This window comes from Strigops habroptila, chromosome 18 (assembly GCF_004027225.2).
Source record: "Strigops habroptila isolate Jane chromosome 18, bStrHab1.2.pri, whole genome shotgun sequence".
In the NCBI taxonomy this organism is placed as follows: Eukaryota; Metazoa; Chordata; class Aves; order Psittaciformes; family Psittacidae; genus Strigops; species Strigops habroptila.
Genome location: NC_044294.2, coordinates 512,542 through 528,234, shown reverse-complemented (window position 1 = coordinate 528,234; position 15,693 = coordinate 512,542). Strand labels below are relative to the sequence as shown.

The following is a 15,693-nucleotide window of genomic DNA, read 5'->3' as shown; positions in this document are numbered from 1 at the left end:
TGGGTCATCAGGAGGAATGACTTTTCCTACTGAGAACCATCAGTTGGGGAGGGGGAGATGGAAGAAAGGAGACAGAAACTTCATTACATCAGGGCACTAACCAAATCATAGGTCTTTTAGCAAGTGCTAAGGAAAGGAAAGAGCCAGCTTTTGTCTCCTGCTGCTCCCTCAGGGCTCCTGAACTTCCACTTAGTTTGATGAATGTCCCACAATGGGCATTTGATCTGATTATGAATCTGGGAGCTGGGGCTTTGCTTTGGAGGGTCAGGGCAGCTGCTGATTATGGGGTGTCAGGGAGGTGGCACTGGAGCCCCTACCCTGGAGGATGCAGCTGCTGCACCCCCTTCGAGCCACGTAAAACTCACATCTGCCCCTTATTTAGCTCATACAGAGGCTGTAAATTAATTAGAGCTTCACCTTTAGCATGAGGAGAGCAGGATGTCCTCCTGCTCCAGGGCACATGAGGAGCACTGACTGCGTGGGGGGGCAGCAAGATAGTTCCCTGGAGCACAGGACAGTCCCCCCAGTTACCTCAGTAGCATTTCTGCTGCAGTGTTTGGTCCTGGTCATCCATCCATCTATCTGTCTGTCTATCTATCTTTCTATCCATCCACCTATCCATCCATCTATCTGTCTAATCTATCTATCTATCCATTCTTTATCTATCTGTCCATTCTTCTTTCTACCTACCTATCTATTATCTATCTACATATCTATCCATCCATCCATCTGTCTCTCTGCAGTAGAAAGTAGTGCAGTTACTCTCTTGTACTGGTTGCTCTGTGGACCGCCCCAGTTCTCTGGCCTGCGGTTTCTGGCTCACAAACGTGCCATCACCCCCTCACGCCTCGGCAGAGCCAGGTGCTGTTGCTGCTGCACATACCTTCATTCAGCAAGGCTGGTGACTCCTCCACTAGGGTTTCTCCTTCTCCCACCTGGGTCCGTGCACGCAGGAAGAAGCGATAGCGCGAGATGGGGTCTGTCCTCTGCAGGGTGAACTTTGTCTGATTGGGAGAGAAGTTCTCTACCAGGGTTCGGCCTGTTTTGGATCCGTTAACTGGGGAGGAAAGGCAGGTGGTGGCGGCTTCAGCCTTGGTTCAAAATACGCTGTGTGATCTCCCTCATCACCTCACCCCCAGGACCAACCTGCAGTCAGTGCTCAGAGCCAGAGCTGCTGTTACAGACACTTCAGCTAGGGCAGCTGGTGGCTTTCTGGCTAGAGGGGATGCTCAGGCTGTAGAGGTGGTCAAGGAAAGGCATAGCACAAGTGCCAGGGTCTTGGAGAAGGCTGGATCCCCCCCCCGGCACTGTGGGCTCTGCGCTCCCAGCAGCATTCCTTATACAGCCAGGACCTTGTGAGCATATAAACTGCTCAGAATGAGCTTAAAGGTCTCTCTAAAACAGAGATCAAACTTATTTCCCTTCACTGATGAGTGTGGAGAACTGCTGAGCACCCACCATCCTCCCTGGTTAGCTACAGCTGCCCAGCACTGCTCCAGGGTCCCCTCAGCACCACCGTGCCTCGCCTTGTAGTCAAAGTCTCCAGTTCCTTATGGAGACCTTTCTGTGCTGGGGGAGGGGGTGAGTAGCAGCAAGGAACATGTTTAATGGCTTAATTATTATCACTAAGAAGATAACACATGGAACGTACAGGCTTGATATCTAAGGCTGTATCCTGTGATGACTCCATTGGGATGCTCTGGGTGATCCCACTCCAGATTGATGCTTTCCAGATTTGGCTGTCGGATTCTTAAATACCTGGGGGAGCTGGGCACTTGGGAGGAGGATGGGACCAGGAAGGAGAGGGAAAGAAAACATACAAAATAACATACCTTACAATACTGTACACAGTGCAGGCTGAGCGGTGCACTCAACACTCACAAATACACACAGAGATCACACAGTAAAGGTCAGAATCTGTGCCAGAAACCATGCACCAGTGCAGGGTTTTCAGCAGCGTGTGTGCAGGGAGCAGAAAGCAGAGCAGCTCTGCATGCAACCCAGCAGCACCGTGCCCGCGCAGCACCCGCAAAGGATGCTGCAGCTGAGAAGCAGAGCTGTGGCACAGTTCGGGGCCCACTTCTCCATGTCATACACACACTTTACTGGTCTTGTTTACAGCCCCCACCCAGCCCAGCATATACATCTCATCTATTTATCTGTTGGAACAAAGAAAAAGAGTAGAGCAGCTTCTCTTATTGCAAAGCATCACTGTGTTATTGACATCTAGAGATCCAGAACAGGGAGCTGGTGCTGTGCGTATACAGTGGTCCTTACCCTGAGGACTGGCTGCTGTTACGACTGCTTATTCAGAGCTAGTAAAGGAAGGAAAGCATTATACATTCTTGAATTAAGTTATTCTCCCGGTTTACTCATTATTGTGGTGTCTTAACTGGGGAAAGAACTTGGTGCTCTGATCTGAGACATCAGTGATTTCTCTTTCTTAAAACAGAAGTTTTGCAGAGTATCATTCAGTTTCCTAAACATCAATATATAGGCAATAAAATAGCTTATGGTATAGGAAAAATACCCATCAACAGTTTCCTTATTGCAAGAGGTCCAATCCACTATCATCATTTTAATCATTGCCACCCATGTATGCATACAGCTACCCCAAACCCATACCGGTACCCCGAAGTCTGCATGCCTCTAGCACACAGGTAAAGCAGCTCCATCCAAATGCCCCTGACTGCAAAACCACTCTATTGAAACAGTCCTTTCTTTTGGAACAAGCTTAATTGTGGCTGATCAATTGAAAACCCTTAGAAAATGGCAAGACAGGACCAAGAGATGCTGTTCCTTGTGCAGCAGGAAAGGGATGAAGAAGATGAGAAAGACCACCACAGTATTTTGTGTTAGTTGAGACAGGATTTGCTTCCAGCCTCTACTCTTGTCTCCTCTTGCATTTTTGTACCGTACTGTGCCCAAACCATCTGTGCTATAGGAAGATTCCTCACCAGCCAGTGAAAGTGCAGCTCCAACAAAAAGGTATCGGTGTGCCTATAAATAGCTCTTGTGACAGCAAGGAAATGAAAATCTCAAGTTCATCCTTGACACAAGCTCTTTAACCAGAAGAATGAGGTGCTCTTGCCTTAAAAGCTTGGCAGGGATATTAGTGACGGGCTTTCAGGAGAAAAGTGCTTAGGTCTTGCAAAGATTTGACTGCCTTTTACTGAGCACAATGAATATGTTCACTCCTCTTCACCGACCCACAGCACAGGAAGGTGTGGGGACATTCGCAGGTCAGGCAGCAAATCAAGGGCACGGTGCTGTGCCGCTGAAACATCTCTCTTGCTCCACCTAAGAGCTACTCGCTGATGCATTCAAAGCTCCCAAAGGGCATTTTTGGATGGCTGAGAGTGCCAGCAGTTGGCTCTAGGTGTGGAGATATCACCTCTCCTATGGTGAGAAAGGCAGAGCCATGTGGCAGTGATGCTGCCTACAAGATGCTCAGCTAAATCTTGTCCCTGGTACGTCTCTCTGGCAGCATCACGTCTCCACGGAGCTGAACCACTCAAACCTCTCCCTACATCACCCCCCACAGGAACCTACCTCCTTCTGGTGTAGGGAACTCCTTAACTTCACTGCGTGGCCCATCTCCTCTCCCGTTGGTTACAACCATCTCAAGCTTGTAGTTGCTGTAAGGAAACAGCCGGGACACTATGCCCCGGTTTCGGTCTCCAGGAAAACTCACATACTGCCGTTTTTTGGAGACCCACAGGTTCTTCAGCAAACTACTGTCTCTCCAGAAATAGGCCTTCAAGAAACATGCATGGCAAGTGAAGCTTTTCCTAGGTCAGTGCAATTGGGTTGTTTTTTTTTCATTAACAAAAGCATAGCAAAACTTTGCCTTTCCAAAGAGCATCTCTTGGCTGCAGAAAGCCTTTTAGAGGAGTTAATGAAGCTCCACGTCCCCCCAGGCGAGGCAGGTCAGTGGTGTTACCTGAGGAAGAGGCTGAGCACGGGGTTAAGAGCTTACCAAAGGTCACGCAGCACTCAGTTCAGACTACAAAGAGCTGTTTTCTGGTTCCCAAGCTCTAGGCATCAGGTGGCTCTCCCTTTCTACCTGGAGCAGTGCCGTAGTGATGGACAAGGAGAGGTGGGTCACGTCCAGGCACAAAGGAAAGCCTGAATTGGGAAGTCTCCCATCTGAAGCCCTGACTGTAAATCTTATTTCATGCAGAAATAAGATTCGTTCACAAAATAGACCAGAATGACAGAGCAGAGGTAGGAAAAAGGAAAGCAGTACCCAGGGAGCTTGCTTTATGCCCAGCACATCACTGGATTTGAAATGCTCTGTTCGCAGGACACCTGCTTTTGGTAATGGCTTAATCTCTGGTACAAGAGGCTCTGTCCAGACTTTTGCTTGTTTTGAATGGGGTCTGCCCTCTGGAAATAAACACTAACATTTTTAGCAATAAATATTCACCATTAAAAGAAACCACAACACAACAGGATCCAAGCTCTCTTTAGTTGCCAGTTAGTACGACCCGCTGGGTTTAGGCTTTGCAGGGGTTGGTGGTCATGAAAGATGATGTAGGTACTTTGGGGATGACAAAAACTAACCTGTTGGTACCTATCTGAGGTGGTTCTTCCCACAGCCAGCCCATGGGCAGCTCTAGAGCCAGGGGACACCTTCCTGCATGGGTGCATCACCTCATCTCCCTCTCTGGGTGAACAAGGGCAGCCCCGCTTGCTTTGAGCAGCTCATATCCTGCAGTCCCAAGCCCTAGGGAAATGATGGGAGATGCCCCCAAGCCCATCCAGGCACCACAAAGAGCAAACCAAGGCCCTTCATTGCTGGTGCTGCTCTGGAGCAGAGCTGGGTCTGCACCCAGCCATCCAAGAGGGGTTTGATGGCTGGAGGAGAGGTTTCTGTCATCCCCATTGCAGGCAGCTCCGTCCCCGGGGCCGCCTTGGCTTGTGAGAAGGTTAGCTGTATTAATGGTGAGTGCAGAGAGGTTTGGTGTTGCTCACTCTGTACTCCTTGAGCTGTCCCTGGATGGTGTCCAGGTGCACCCGGGTCCAGGTCAGAGCAATGGCAGTGCTGTTTAAAACTCTTATCCTAACATCCGTAGGTGCAGCCTTGGGATCTGAGCGGTTGGGATAAAGCAGAGTGTATGTTAGGTACTCAGCAGTACCTGAAGACCAGACAGACAGACGGATGCCCCTCTGCCCCTCATCATCTTCCCACTGCAGCATTGTCAGGCTTTGCCATCTGCTGGCACCCTGTTCTCACGGAGATGATCATCTCCTTTTCTCCTTCCTTAAATTCAATTTCTGAGGGTTTCCAAACTTGATAGAACAGCAGTGACAGGCGCATTCTCAGCCTCCTGGCCGCCCTCATTTGGGGTGAGCAGAGCCTAGGACCATGCAAATACACAGAATAGCATCACCTCCCTGCCCAACTCTTTTACTCCCTGACACGTGCACGCTTTAAAAACTGACTGTTGGTTTTTTCAGCACAGGAAGCGGAGAAAAACCCCAACCCCTATTTCACTCAGCCAACCATCACAAGAACATTTATGATCCAGTTCATAGCAGGGCTTCCTTCACAAGAGATCACGGTAGCAAGGAAGGGTCTGGCTCCCCTCCCTCTCAGGAGAGCCTGTAGGGTAAGGCCAAGGGAAATGGCTTTAACCTGCCAGAGGGGAGACTGAGATGAGCTCTGAGGCAGAAGCTCTTCCCTGTGAGGGTGCTGAGGCGCTGGCACAGGGTGCCCAGAGAAGCTGTGGCTGCCCCATCCCTGGCAGTGTTCAAGGCCAGGTTGGACACAGGGGCTTGGAGCAACCTGCTCTAGTGGAAGGTGTCCCTGCCTGTGGCAGGGGTTGGAACTGGAGGAGCTTTAAGGTCCCTTCCAACAGAAACCAGGCTGGGATTCTGTGGTTACCTGGCTTATCTACCTTACTTCTTGGTAATCCTGCAGTCATGCAGCCAGAGGCCCTCCACTGATGCTGCAATGCAAGGAATTAATATATATTTCTTTAAAAATAAAGCTGTTGGCAGGAAATCACATTATCCCAACAGGATAAGTCTCATTCAGGATCTCGGATGCTACACGCACAGAAGGTGATACCAGTAGCCCAGAAAGAAGGTGAAAAGAGAGTTAAACAACCTGGGGCTGTTCTGTGAGACCAGGCAGAGAGGTTTAAAGACAAGCTGAGCCAGTGGTGTGTTGCAAACAGGAGCCCAAGCTGGGGCCTTATAGAGAGGCACAAGAATCCAGTCCAGGATGAGCCAACGCCCTTTTGGTCATGGGTAGCACCTCTCATCTGAGGCAAGCTCAGTGCTCTACAGAGGTCAGGGCAAGGAATTTAATGGGGAATTTAACTGGAATACAGCCAGTACTCATCTTAAGGGAAATCTGACCATCTCCCAAACCCACACCGTTCTCTGGGTGTTCCAGAGAGCACGGGAGAGGCTGAGTGACCTGGGTCATGCAGGCAGGACCCAGAACAGAATCCAATGGCCAAGCCTCTTTCTTCCAATGCCTGGAACTGGGTTTTTGTGCCAGTTCAAGCAGTGCTGTGAACACGCCCCAGGCGCAGGCACCAGCCCACTGACCTTGGGTGGGATCCTGCCCTGAAACACTTCTACCTCTGACTGAGGAAGTACTCACAATCTTCTCCTGAATAGCCGATGTAGGTGTCAGGCTCCGGTGCTCTGCCAAAGTCATTCTCTGCCTGCACTTTGATCTCGTAGGGTACGTAGATGGGGGTGTTCCAGACAACATGCCTTGGGGCCTTCACTGTCTCATTGTACCAGCTCCCTCGGGGTTCCCTTCGCCTCCATCTCACGATGTACCTGAGGTTGGGCCCATAAGCTTGAGTTGCATTCAGAGGCTTCATGGACCAAAACAGGAAAAGAAAGTGAGGAGGAGAAAGACCAACTGTATTTCTCTTGCTGTGGAGCTCTGAAAAGTTCTGTTCAGCAGCTGGTTCTCATTTCATGCTCCATCAGCAAATCTCAAAGGAGGTCAATACATTTGTTCCCAGAGAGACATCCCTAGTCCTTGCCCTCCAGACCCAAGGCAGGACCAAGAACATATCCTTATATTCCAGTCCATGCTACTACTACAGTCTCTATCGTCCTTACAGATGCTGGTTTGTGGATGACACCTGCTGGTCCACGAGGAAAAGCAAGAGCTGCTCTGTAAGCCCGATATACTGCTTAAGGAATCAGACTCTCTGAGCATCCTCCCTAACCTGCCTCTCTGATCCAGCATCTTTTCTGTGGCTACATAGTTCAAATGATTGTTTTTATCACAAACCTTCTTCTAGGCACTGACAATGGCCTCTCTTATAGATGCATCTTCTGCTTTTTATTCCCTTTCTGATCATGAAGATGTTGGTATTCTGTGTGCTACATCAGACATGCTAGAGATGCTGAGTTCTCTATAGCATGGCATCTGTGACCCTGATGGTAAGATGCTGGGCCCAGCAGCAGAGAAAAACTCACCGTCCAGGTTATCTCCATGTTGTTCTTCTGGGTCCCTGCACCTTGAACTCCTGTTGGATTAATTTCAGGACCTGAAATTCACATTGAAATTAAAAAAGAGCAGTTTATAAATGCTGGAAAATGACCATTTGAGTGGTTAAAAGCCCTTCGCTGTGCAAGCCAAAAGTACTTCCGAGGCAGAAGTCAGTGGCCTGATTTTTCCAGAAGTTCCCATTCAGGTTAATGGAACAGGAGCCTCTCAGAGCTGGTGAAAACCAGGCCATTTATTTAGGAGACTCTTTCCTTTTTTTCCTTCCAGAATGTCCTACATCTTTGACAGAGCCATTGTGGCCCCAGGAGCCGAGTCCTGCACTTGGCATCTGAAACAAGAGTAATGTCCAAATCCAACACTAGATGCCAGCAGATACCGCAGAAGAGTCTCTGCAATGGTTACATTGGGAAATGCAGCACAACTACTAAGCTTGTGAATTCCTCATAGGAATTTTCCCAGGTATTCTACAATACAAAGCACTGGGCACAAAAACTGAAGACAAGAGCCTTGGTTGTGGACTGGAGCCCACTTTACTGCTGCATTGTAGAACCATAGAATGGTTTGTGTTGGAAGGGACCTTAAAGCTCCTCCAGCTCCAACCCCCTGCCATGGGCAGGGACACCTTCCACTAGAGCAGGTTGCTCCAAGCCCCTGTGTCCAACCTGGCCTTGAACACTGCCAGGGATGGGGCAGCCACAGCTTCTCTGGGCACCTTGTGCCAGTGCCTCAGCACCCTCATAGCATGGATGTGGGCTCCTGGCCAGCTCTGGCAGTGGAGAATGAACTAGCAATTTTGGAACAAAATGCTTTTTACACTTGAGTCTAATTTTCCAAGAGACTTCTGAGCTTCCTGTGGTCAGAAAGGATGAAAGACTTGCTTTAGAAAGCTCCTCTGGATGGCAGAACCGGCCTTTCCTTCCACAGGCTCTGCTGGAGTGACCTTTGCATCAATCTTTCCATTTGAGCTGTGTTGCTCTGCAGAAACAGCCACAGGCTGCATGGACCAGCTCATTCCCTCACCTGTGTGAATCTGTGTCTGTGACAGGAGCTGGGATCATGCACCACGAGGAAAGAGTCTACATGGAGAGTGGTGGCCAGAAGCTAAGAACAAGAAGTCACCATGGCAAGAGGGACTGGATGGATGGTACTCACGTGCCCCGTTGGTCTGGTAGCGCTCGGAGGGCACACTGGGCAGGCTGCTGCCCACATCGTTCACTGCTATCACCCGGAACTGGTAGTTGACATAAGGAGAGAGGCTCAGGATGGCCGAGTTGACGCTCCCAGGGTATCTGGAGTGGTTATGCCACATACCGGGTTGGAACCGGTCCTCCTCAAACTGGACGATGTAGTCTGGGGGAGATGATGGGAGCTGGGGTTAAGGGCTCAGCTCACAAGGGGACAGAAGGAAGTGGGATGGACATGGGCAGAGGGTCTGGTGGCACCTGTGATGGGGCTGTTGTTGTCATCACCCGGAATCCACGTCAGCCGCACGCTCCTCTCGGCCAGGTCCGTCAGCTCCAAGTCCCGGGGCCGGTCGGGTCGTTCTGGTGGCCGAGCAACAAGATAAATGAGGCTGGGAATGTCCCAGGAGCTGTGAGTCCCATTCCCATCACTTCACCCTGGCTGCCCCAGCCCAGACCCAGGACATGAGCTCTGTGGCTCGATTTGCATCCTGCAGCTCACGGCAAACACACTCATGTACTAATAGTGCCATGCCTTGAAACCCTACCTGCTCCCTGGATTCTATCATATAGTGACTTAGCAGGCGGGTAGATGAACTTACAACAAACTACGTGCAGCTGTCCAACAAATAAATGTGAACAAATAGAATAGAAAGGATGCAAAACCTCAATCAAAACTAGTTAGAAATGCTGTGGGCACAATTCTGGTTTCTCTATCTGCTCACAACCCACACGGTCGCACAGAACCAGCTCATGCAATAACAGTAAGAACTTCTTTCCAAGCAAAGGTCAAGGGATTCAGTGTGATTTGCTTTTCTCCCACCAGGGCTCACCATTTCCAGCTATGGGTAAAGCGATTCTTGCACTCAGCAATTGGCACTGTGGGACACACAGGACCTTTCTACCCGCAGCCATCTGGATGGGTTTTGAAGGACAACTTGGACAGGATTTGGAAGCTTCAGCTCCCAACTTTTCAGCTGTTTTCTGCTGGTGTTATTGGCAAGGCAAAACAAAATCATTTCACAAAATAAAGCAAACCCAATGAATTAGTGGTGATTACCTTTGGGTAAGTCTCTCAAACGGTTAGCGGGGACGGCTGCAAGGTAAGACATTGGTTGTTAACAGGGTTAGTTTAGTCATTAAGTTCGGGTGGCCAAAGGAGCACCTGGCAAACATAAAGTTACACACACAATCATGGATTTCAGAAGGATCCAGCCCTGCCTGGAAACCTGAGCAGGGACCAGAGCAGGGACATCCTTCCCCCAGAGATCTCCAGCCACGCTCTGCACACCTTTATTCATCCTTGTAGTACACAGCAAAGGGGAGACATCAGCCTGTTATAGAGTTGATTAGCTATTAGGGGAGAAGGAAGGGAAATAAATCAAGCCCTGTCAAATCATTAGGCATGTGGAATCATGTTGCACTCTGACTTTTGTGGGTCTATGCCAGCAGCACTGGTGGGTTGGGGCCCTCTGTGGCTGCAGCAAGATCTGAAGTGGCCAAAAGCAGGGATTGATGAACCGTGTTGTGCAAGTAGATCTCACAAGGTACATAAATGGGAATGGGGAAGGGGCTCAGGTTTATCACTCCCTATATTGCAAAGGGGACCTGCAAGGTCACTGCTGGGTTTGCAGTGTTGCTCAGCACCCTGACATTCAGTTAAATTCAGTGACAAATTTAGGGCTGTTCTCACAGAGCTTCAGCGTCCACATTTGGGTATTTTTAGCTCTATGTAATAACCACTCTGGGTTTTTTTTGTCTCAAATGCAAGTTTCCCTCAATTCTCATTCAATGCCATTGTCTGAGCCGGAGATCAGGCAGCGTGTCCTTGCCGAGTCCTGCAGCAATGGAACAATTGCTCTGCCAGCATCTCCTTGAGCATCTCTGCTTCAGAGGACGATTCTGTGATCATAGATCACCCCCTTCCATCTGACCTTCAGCTTGTTCTATTAAAAACAAAGCACTTAGGACAGCCTTACCCAGTACAGTGAGGTAGGCTTTAGCTGAGTCCTTGTCCAGCTCCGTGCTGGCTACGCAGGTATAGTCCCCTTGGTCCTTCTCAGCCACACCATATATTGTCAGACCATCATCTTCTTTCTTCATCCTGAAAGGGATGAAAACGATAATCACACGACTGTGCCTAAGCACATTAGGCAGCAGGATTGAGGTCTAAGTGTTCTCTGATAAAATACACATAAAAGCCCAAACAGAACAGGAGTACTCTCTGGTCTGAAGATGGTATCAGCTAAGGATGTGTTGAGTTATTCTGGGAAACCTCATTTTCTAAGGAATCAGTGAATGTGCTCTGCTGTGTATCAGGAATAATCACACTTTTAGGAAAGCCGTCTGACTTTTCAGTGGTTCATGTCCTGTGATGAGATCTCGCTGCATGAGAAGAGAGTCAGCTATGGAAAAGGAAATTACAACTGGACCTCTCACAGCAGATAAACATTCATTTTGAAGTAGCTTGTTATTAACCCACCCCTTTTCTTGAGGTGTCCTAAAAGATCCGTAAATAAAACCTGTAAACTCCTGATATTTACTGATAAAACAATTTGATTTGCTAGGCAATAGCTGTTGGAAGGAGTTAGTAACACTCTAAGTATCAAGACCAGCCAAAGTTGCCTGGATGAGACCTCCATGTTCATCCATATTATCCCTGGTGACTCCTGAAATGCCCTATAAAAAGTCCAACAATCCCAAGAGAGGCCTCATGACACTGTTGCCCACAGACCTGTTCCCAATGTACAGGGGTGCATCATCTTTCAGCCAGGTGACGGTGAGTTTGAGCGTAGGGTCGTGCTTTACGCGGCAGTGGAGGCGCGGCATGGAGCCCCTCTTCACCACTTGGTCTTCTGGGCCTCTCACAATCCTTGTTGGGTCTGCACCAAGGCAGGAAGAAAGCGTTAGGCACCAAATGCTGGGTCATAGCTCAGGAGCTCAAGGAAAGGTGGTGTCACTTGGAAAGGACAAGCATGCACGTCAAGTGTCTGGCCAGCTTCCTACAGTGAACTGTCTCTGATACAAGTGCTTGCAAAGAAATGAATTTAACAAGCCAGTCATTCATGCTGACCCTTTAAAAAGTACCTGGGTTTTGAGTCAGCAGCAGTTCCGCTGAACAGGGAAAGCTCTGGCGGAAACTTGATTCAGAAAATGGTTTTATTGGCATCAGTTAACCCCGAGGAACACTTTATTGTTCTTTTTGCATTGCTTATTATGGCATCTCACAGCTCAGTAGCCACACCAAGCCCTCCTACAGCTTCAGTGTAGCCACAGCCTTGGGGTTTTTCCAACATTAAAAAGGAATCTCTGCCATGTTCTGGATTCCAGCTTCAAATGACAAGTGCTTATCCTGCTGATGGGCTGCTGGAGCACACAACCAACTCTCCCTTAACCTGAACTATTCTTTCTGCTGCAAGTTTCAGGAGATCCAAGAGACCATTTTGACCCAGAGCCCTTCGTGCCCCCTACCTTTAACCTCCAGGCGAACCTGGGCCTCTGCTTTACCCAGGATATTGGTAGCGACGCAAGTGTAGATGCCCTGGTCCTCCTTCCGAGCCATCTCCATCTCCAAGCTCCCATTCTCATGTGCCTTGTAGTTTCCTCCATCCAACGTGTTCCCCTGGCCATTCTTAAACCTCACAACACCACAGAGTGCTATTGTAAGGGAAGAAAGAGGAGGAAACCTCCCCTTCCTAACCCTCTGGGCTAGCAGGGGATGTGCTGCAGCTCTTACCATCTCAGGGTGGGGATGGGTGAGCCGAAGAAGGGGCAGTCAAGTCGAGTCCTGTTGTTTTGGATCACTTTGATGAGCTGATTGCGAGGGGCCAGTATCCGTGGGGGCACATCTGCAAAGAGCAAAAATCACAGCCACTGAGAAAGAAAAGGCAGCGTCTGGTTTCTGCCATTCCCTTTCCAGTCTTTCCATTCACCCTCCCTTTTCTTTTGGTCACTCTTCTGTGTTGGCATTTTCAAGACTCAGAAGAGCTTCTCCATTCCCTCTCTAGCTTCACCACATGAATCAGCTTACATCTTAGCACCAGCAGGACTTGCTCAGCCTTGCCTGGCTTTGCAGGTTCATGGCAATGGACTTCTGCTTTGTGCACCTTTGTGCATTAGCCTCAGAGCAGCTAACACAAAGAGGAGAGCAAATAGAGAACCTCTGCAGGGAAAACTTGAGTATAGGGTGTTCATTTTCCATGAGTAGTGTTCATCTTCCATCAGGACTTACCCAGGACACTGACAAAGGCATTGGCAAGGAGGTAGCCATGCTCGTTGGATGCGTTGCACTGGTACACGGCACTGCTGCCGATCTGGGTATCTCGAAATACAATGGTGTCTCCAGCCACCTCTCGGCTCGGGTTGGGGGGAGAACCTTCAAAGCAGAGAGTGCTCTTTCAGTTCCATTTTCAGTTAAAATTCACCAGAGAATATCATTATGCATCTTTCTGTCTCCAGATCAAGCCAGGCGATGGTACGTGACCTCCCCAGCCTACAGAGACACGGTTCAGTTGGCCTGAGCTCAGACAAGCAGGTGGTTTATGTGCTGGGATGCTGGAGCCCACGCACACAGCTCAGTGGGGTGCCTGGCTCTCATGGTCAGATACAAGATCCTTGGCTAGGTCTCCTGTGAAGGAGGCACAGACTCTCCTTGCTCACCTTCTATAGGCTCGCCATTCACCAGCCACTGGATTGCAGGCTTGGGGTTCCCGTTGGCTCGGCACACCAGCCTGCCATCCTCACCAGGGGCCAGAATGAGGTTTTGGGGTTCATCCAGCCAGTATGGAGCAGCTTTAAAACACACCAATGCACCAGTTATAAATGCAGCAGTAGGACCTCATCCAAAATCCCCTCTCTGCTGAACTAAGACAGGCTTCCCTGAGTGCTGCGAGGCTGGAAAGCCTCTTCCCCCCATCTGTGGCCACCCCAACACACAACCACTTATATCAGCAGAGCCCTGCTGAGTTACACGCGCTCAGCCCACATCTCACACTGCTTTTAGGCCAGTTTGGACAAGCAGTGAGGGTGGCTGGATGTAGCACAGAGGCAGCCCCACTGCAGAAAGCCCCCAGTTTGCAGATGTCAACTGGAGCATCCCCTTCCATGCAGATGCCCCCTCAGCTTCTGGTTGGGAAGGGCAAAAAGATGGCAAGGTAAAGGTGACGTACCCTTCACTCTCACCGAGATCGTGTGGCGGATGCTGCCCATCTTGTTTGAGGCCAAGCAGAAATACTCCCCGGAGTCTTCCTCGGAGACATTGGAGATACGAAGAGCCTTGTTAAAGTTTTCCAGCTTGGTTTTGCCTACTGGGAGCTCTCCTCCTTTCTTGTACCACATAATGTCTGGTGCTGGTCTAAGGAGAGGGGAAGAGATAAATCCTTTTGCAAGGCAAGAAAATTACTCCTAAGAAAACAGTTGATAATCTTGTACTCAGTGGGGAGCTATCCTTGGACAGTGAGCATTGTGCTCCTCTGAATAGTGCTGCAAAACTCAGCTCTCCTGTTCTTCCATGTTCTTATACTCGAAGGAGGTTATGAAAGTATTGTTAATGGCAGTTAAAAGGAAGGGAATGATCTGTTTTCCACCAGTGATTCACTGGGGCCCTCAGCGTAAGAAGGACATGGACCTCTTGGAGCAAGTCCAGAGGAGGCCACAGAGATGCTGCGAGGGCTGGAGCAGCTCTGCTCTGGAGCCAGGCTGAGAGAGCTGGGCTGGGGCAGCCTGGAGAAGAGAAGGCTCCTTCAGGGGAGACCTTAGAGCAGCTCCAGGGCCTAAAGGGGCTCCAGGAAACCTGGAGAGGGGCTTTGGACAAGGGCCTGTAGGGACAGGACAAGGGGAATGGCTTTAACCTGCCAGAGGGGAGACTGAGATGAGCTCTTAGGCACCTCTGATGGTGCTGAGGTGCTGGCAGAGGGTGCCCAGAGAAGCTGTGGCTGCCCCATCCCTGGCAGTGTTCAAGGCCAGGTTGGACACAAGGGCTTGGAGCAACCTGCTCTAGTGGAAGGTGTCCCTGCCCTTGGCAGGGGTTAGGACTGGAAGAGCTTTAAGGTCCATTCCAACACAAACCATTCCATGATTCTGTTCTATGGTTCAGCATCCTGGCCCCAGGCCACCCTCTCCCCGTCCCCACCAGCAGTACGTACACTCCTGAAGCGATGCACTCCAGCAAGAGGTCCACTCCTCTGAGCACCATCTGACTGCTCGAGGTCCCGTAGGGATACATGAAGCTGGGGGTTGTTTCCGTAATCCCTCGGGCTGAAATCAGCAGGAGAGAAAGAAAACAAACACACAAACAAAACACAGTGCTTTTAAATTCTCCTTTGGTGCAGCAACAGGGAGGGCACGTACGGGGTGGGAATACACAGTGTTTGCAGGGGGAAGCTGTCAAGTTCCTGGTCAAGCCTGGGATACTGAACTCACCTGGAAAGTAGAGGAGGGCTCAAGGTAATTTGTAAAGCAAAAATGGGTAGAGAGAGGATGTTTGGCAGGCAGAGAAGTAAAGGAGCAGCAAAGGATGGGCAGAGGGAGCTGAGCCGTGGGAATGGTGCATCAGGAAAGGTCCCACCACCGTCAGCTCCCACTGGGGCAGTGCTTTCCTGCCCACCCCTGCCTCTAGCACAAAGGAATGGTCTGAAATCAGATGAGACTTGGAAATCCTGATGGACACAACATGTAGTGAAGGACAAAAGGAACAAATGGACACGGGAAGGGTTCACTTGGACAACTGAGCTGCTTTGCCACAGGGATCTCCAAAATATGGAGCATCCTGGCACTGTCTGGGGCTCTAGCAGCACCAAGGAGGTTTCCCACCCTTACACGGAGCTGCTGGGCCTGGAAGGACAGTGCCCTTTGGGAAGGAACAACTTAGCCACCAAAAGGACAAATTTCAGGACTGGACAAGAATGTTGAACAGGAGAAAACCAGGGCAAGACATGAGATAACTCTACACATACACACAGCGAAGGTCTCTTTGTAGGGCACAGAAATTTATTATTAAAGGAATAAATTCCATTAATAAATGGA

At 49.8% G+C, this 15,693-nt stretch overlaps 1 protein-coding gene across 13 annotated transcripts in view; it reads right to left on the bottom strand.

Annotated features, from left to right (window-relative positions):
• The window catches only part of NFASC (neurofascin), an 88,633-nt gene that overhangs the window by 28,250 nt on the left and 44,690 nt on the right, over positions 1–15,693 (bottom strand). For 9 of the 13 annotated variants that reach the window (XM_030473351.1, XM_030473352.1, XM_030473356.1 and 6 more), the window contains 15 exons: positions 14,814–14,925; positions 13,839–14,023; positions 13,330–13,461; positions 12,902–13,045; positions 12,407–12,518; positions 12,142–12,308; positions 11,405–11,552; positions 10,650–10,774; positions 9,731–9,766; positions 8,932–9,033; positions 8,642–8,839; positions 7,459–7,529; positions 6,620–6,842; positions 1,652–1,774; positions 884–1,057 (listed from right to left, as the gene is read on the bottom strand). In XM_030473351.1, the coding sequence (XP_030329211.1) occupies positions 884–1,057; positions 1,652–1,774; positions 6,620–6,842; positions 7,459–7,529; positions 8,642–8,839; positions 8,932–9,033; positions 9,731–9,766; positions 10,650–10,774; positions 11,405–11,552; positions 12,142–12,308; positions 12,407–12,518; positions 12,902–13,045; positions 13,330–13,461; positions 13,839–14,023; positions 14,814–14,925 (2,052 nt within the window). Of the gene's footprint in view, positions 1–883; positions 1,058–1,651; positions 1,775–3,552; positions 3,758–4,977; positions 5,094–6,619; positions 6,843–7,458; positions 7,530–8,641; positions 8,840–8,931; positions 9,034–9,730; positions 9,767–10,649; positions 10,775–11,404; positions 11,553–12,141; positions 12,309–12,406; positions 12,519–12,901; positions 13,046–13,329; positions 13,462–13,838; positions 14,024–14,813; positions 14,926–15,693 lie in introns of all 13 variants that reach the window. The other 4 variants (XM_030473362.1, XM_030473363.1, XM_030473365.1 and 1 more) reach the window with 3 other exon arrangements.